The following is a 4391-nucleotide window of genomic DNA, read 5'->3' as shown; positions in this document are numbered from 1 at the left end:
AAAAAAAAAAAAAGTGGGTGTGACGTTCATATTCTGATTGTTCATCTGTGCCTAGAATTGCTAAAGACTGTCTGGTGGTTGAAGTTAGTAGAGATGAACCTCGTACTGTTTGTACATAATGTTACTTGTTCCCATGCCTGTAAGTTATCTACTCAAATGACTAATGATGGAAATACACATGGCCCCTGCCCTTGTTGAGTCAGACAGACCTGAGTTGGGTAGAAGGCAGTGGTATATATCTGCCAGCCAGTTAGGTCACAAGGGACAGTGATGTCGTTGCTCTGAACTGCACTCAGGAATTCAGGGAGTAAGGTGCTATGTGTCACATTTAGCACAGTGGGTGACTGTCAGAAGGCACCTGCTTACCTCCTAAGATCCCCTTTCTCTCCTCTGTGTTCTCTCGTGCTCTGAGAAAAAGTTGTGGATTTGCAGGGCTAAAATCCAGCGTGTGACAGCAACGCTAGGGAAGATTAGAACTTGTGCCCAGGGATATTCTGTCCTGTTCCCTCCTCAGGGACCTCAAGCTGGACAATGTGATGCTAGACAGGGACGGCCACATCAAGATCGCTGATTTTGGGATGTGCAAAGAGAATATATTTGGGGAGGGCAGGGCCAGCACATTCTGCGGCACTCCTGACTACATTGCCCCTGAGGTAAGATGTCTCTCACTCAGCTATGCATTTGGCCTTGGTAGGGTAGAGCCAGAGAGGCTCCCTGAAGAAGGCTGGCACCCTATTCTGACCACTGTTGCCCCCAGATCCTGCAGGGCCTGAAGTACTCCTTCTCTGTGGACTGGTGGTCTTTTGGGGTCCTCCTCTATGAGATGCTCATCGGCCAGTCCCCCTTCCATGGTGATGATGAAGATGAACTCTTTGAGTCCATCCGGGTGGACACGCCACACTATCCCCGTTGGATCACCAAGGAGTCCAAGGACATCATGGAGAAGGTGAGACTTGGCTTGGGGCTTTCAGGAGGGCTGTCTCTGGAATAGGGGCTCCCTGGGGCTCCATGCCTGACACATCCCAAGCCTTGCTCTGTCCCTCTTCCTAGGCAGTTCTTTTTGAGTCCCCTGCCTGGAATCAGCAGGGTGTGGTGACTAAGGACTCAGAATCAGGAGACAGACAGACCTGAGGGCAAGTCCTGGCTCTGTCTGTAACTAGCTGGTGACTGTGGGTGGGTCACTTAACCTCTCTCTCCTTATGTCACACTGCCTCAGAATGGCTAGAAGCACTAACACTCAGCACCTAGGCAGATAGTGAGTATAAACATCCAGCTTTACCCCGCCCCAGAGGTCCCCGGGCTGAGCCTATCCAGCCTTGGAGCCGCTGGGCTACCAGTGGTTTGCAGAGCTCTGGTTTCCCACGGCCGTGAGTCCTGACCAAGGCCCTGTGGATTGCAGCTATTCGAGAGGGACCCTGACAAGAGGCTGGGAGTAACAGGAAACATCAGGACTCACCCCTTTTTCAAGACTATCAACTGGTCCCTCCTGGAGAAGCGGAAGGTGGAGCCGCCCTTTAAGCCCAAAGTGGTATGTCACCCCAGCCCTGCTCCAGGCCTGGCCTTCCCTTGCTCTGCCCCTTGCCCTGCAGCATCCCCACACGCCCCACTTTCCTTCCAGCAAGCCTGCTTCCTGACCCCTCCTGGCATGCTGTGTACCACAGCCTCTACTCTTGCATCCTCATAATCTCAGCCCTGCACTCACTCAGGAGACATTTGGAACTGCAGAGTCAGGATCTTGAGCTGGGGAATAGAGCTCAGAGGCAGAGACGTAACCCTAGCATATACAGCACCACCAAATAGAAACAGCAAAAAAAAAGAAATGGGTGCAGGCATAATGGAGCACACCAGTAACCCATAGTACTTGGGAGGCAGAAGCCAAAAAGTAGCCACAAGTTCAAGGCCAGCCTGGTCTTCATAGTGAGTCTTCAGCTACATAGTGGGGACCCTGTTTCAAAGCAACAACAAAAAGTGGCATGTACCTGTAGTCCCAGTAGTGGTGGCAGCGAGGCACCTGGTGCTGAGGTAAGAGAATATTGTAAGTCTAGGTCAGCCAGGGCAGGCAGACAGACAGACAGGCAGGCAGGCAGACAGACAGGCAGGCAGGCAGACAGACAGGACCTCACTGTGTTGCTCAGACTGACTCAGAACTCTTGGACTCGTTATCCCCCTACAGGCACACACCGCCATGCCTGCTAGCAGCCATTCCTCGTAATTAAGTTCTTAAGTACCCTGTGTTCCCAGAGCTGTATTTTGGCCACCAAAGTTAGGGCTTTACTTCCATCCTCCATCTGTCTATTCATCAATCATAAATAGTAGACACGCTGAGTCCTTGTTGGGTGCAGTGCACTGTGCTAGGCTTTGGCAGGGTGAGAAAAAGTCCTAAACCCCAAGGAGCCCAGACAAGATGCCTGGACACTGGTGACACTCTGTGATAGAAGGCAGCAGTATGGGAGATGGCACAGGACATACGGTATGAGAGATGTCACAGGGTACGCAGTATGGGAGATGTCATAGGGTACACAATATGGGAGATGTCACAGGGCACACAGTATGGGAGATGTCACAGGGTACACGGTATGGGAGATGTCACAGGGCACATGGTATGGGAGATGTCACAGAACATACGGTATGAGAGATGTCACAGGGTACACAGTATGGGAGATGTCACAGGGCACATGGTATGGGAGATGTCACAGGACATACGGTATGAGAGATGTCACAGGGTACACAGTATGGGAGATGTCACAGGGTACACAGTATGGGAGATGTCACAGGGCACACAGTATGGGAGATGTCACAGGGTACACGGTATGGGAGATGGCACAGGGCACATGGTATGGGAGATGTCACAGGGCACACATTACAAGTTGCTTCCCAGAGGGACTAGCAGTAGGAACCAGAAATGCAGGGACCAGAGTGGTCTGTGAGGATGCTTTGGAAGAACTGTTGAATGGGAGTAGGGCTCAGCTGTCAGACAGGGAGAGGGCATCCCAGGCAGTGAGCTGATCGGTATCACGGCCTCATCCTCAGCAGCCGCTGGGACTGGCTGAGACAAGTAGATCATGGCACTGGGAAGCTGGAACCTGCTGGGTGTGTACATCAGTGTACTGTAGTCCTCATGCTCAGAGGGATACAGGGGCTTCCTAACTTCAAACCCACTTCCTAGCATGATCCTGTCTTTTCAAAAAAGAAGGAGAAGAAGAAGTTAGGGCACAGTGTCCCTTTTGAGGTCATAGCTCCTTCTCTGGCTACCTTTCCTCTCACTTGTCCTCTGTCGGGACATACTGTTCCCACTGGGCAGTCTCTGTGGCGTGCCCCACATTGTGCTTCAGACAGCAGAGCCCTTCCCCCCAAGGAGCTCATAGTCAGAGGCTCCCTGATCGGGGTGACAAGCTGACCCAGCTGTAAGGGCCGCATGTAGCTCTTGCTCCCCACAGTTATTCCCCCACACAGTGGGCAGGTGAGCAGCCTCTGCCTCTGGGGGCGGGGCAGGTGTGTGAGCAGGGCAGCGGGCTCTCAGCCCTAAGAGTGGGGCCTCGCAGGAAGTGGGCCCCGGGGCTCTGGTGTAGCTATAGCTCATGGCAGTAAAGGTAAAAATGAAACCAGGCATGGTAGGTAGGACATAGTAATCCCAGCCCTTGGGAGGTAGAGGCAGGAAGAGCAGGGGTTCAAGGCCAGCCTCAGTTGCATGAGACTCTCTAAAGAGCAGAAACAAGAACAAAACCTAGATTCCGATCTTTTACCTGTCAAATCTCTGGCCACAGAGTGAGACCTGATATCTCTGAGCGAGCCTGTTTCACTGCAAATGCAGTAGTAGCGATTGTCTCTGGGACCGGTGTACGGAGAAGAGAGAAGGGGTCTGCTTACCTGTTAGCATCTTAGCCAGTCCTCAGGGGCAGTGAATTAGGAACTTTTCTCATAAACAACCTGAGAATAAATACTTAGTTTTGCAGCCCTGTGCTCAGAGCAGCCGCGCTCCTTGTTCTGCAGATGGGTGTGGTTGTGTAGTCATAAAGCTTGATTTGTGGGCACAGGCATTTGCATTTGACTTCATTTTCATATGCCATTGGACAGTCTTTTTTTTCTTTCTCCCAACCATTTAAAATCATAGAGGCTAGAGCTGTAAGTGGTGCTGTGTAGCGGTTCCAGTGTTTGGGAGGCTGAGGCAGGAGGATCATGATTTTGTAGACGACCTGGGCTACATAACGAGACTTTTGTTTCAAAAATACCAAAACTAAAACCAACTATCCAAAAATAGTTAGCTTATAGACCTCAATTAAGACCAGAGCAGGAGGGGGCTGGTGAGATGGCTCAGTGGGTAAGAGCACCCGACTGCTCTTCCGAAGGTCCAGAGTTCAAATCCCAGCAACCACATGGTGGCTCATAACCAT

General features: G+C 51.6%; 1 protein-coding gene across 1 annotated transcript in view; it reads left to right on the top strand.

Moving 5' to 3' along the window:
* The window catches only part of Prkcd (protein kinase C delta), a 31526-nt gene that overhangs the window by 26114 nt on the left and 1021 nt on the right, over positions 1-4391 (top strand). The window contains exons 15-17 of the mRNA XM_021204217.1: positions 515-653; positions 758-946; positions 1400-1528. Of these exons, the coding sequence (XP_021059876.1) occupies positions 515-653; positions 758-946; positions 1400-1528 (457 nt within the window). The remainder of the gene's footprint in view (positions 1-514; positions 654-757; positions 947-1399; positions 1529-4391) is intronic.

This window comes from Mus pahari, chromosome 8 (assembly GCF_900095145.1).
Source record: "Mus pahari chromosome 8, PAHARI_EIJ_v1.1, whole genome shotgun sequence".
Lineage (NCBI taxonomy): Eukaryota > Metazoa > Chordata > Mammalia > Rodentia > Muridae > Mus > Mus pahari.
The sequence above is the reverse complement of the archived record's forward strand: the minus strand, read 5'-3'. Positions and strand labels throughout refer to the sequence as shown.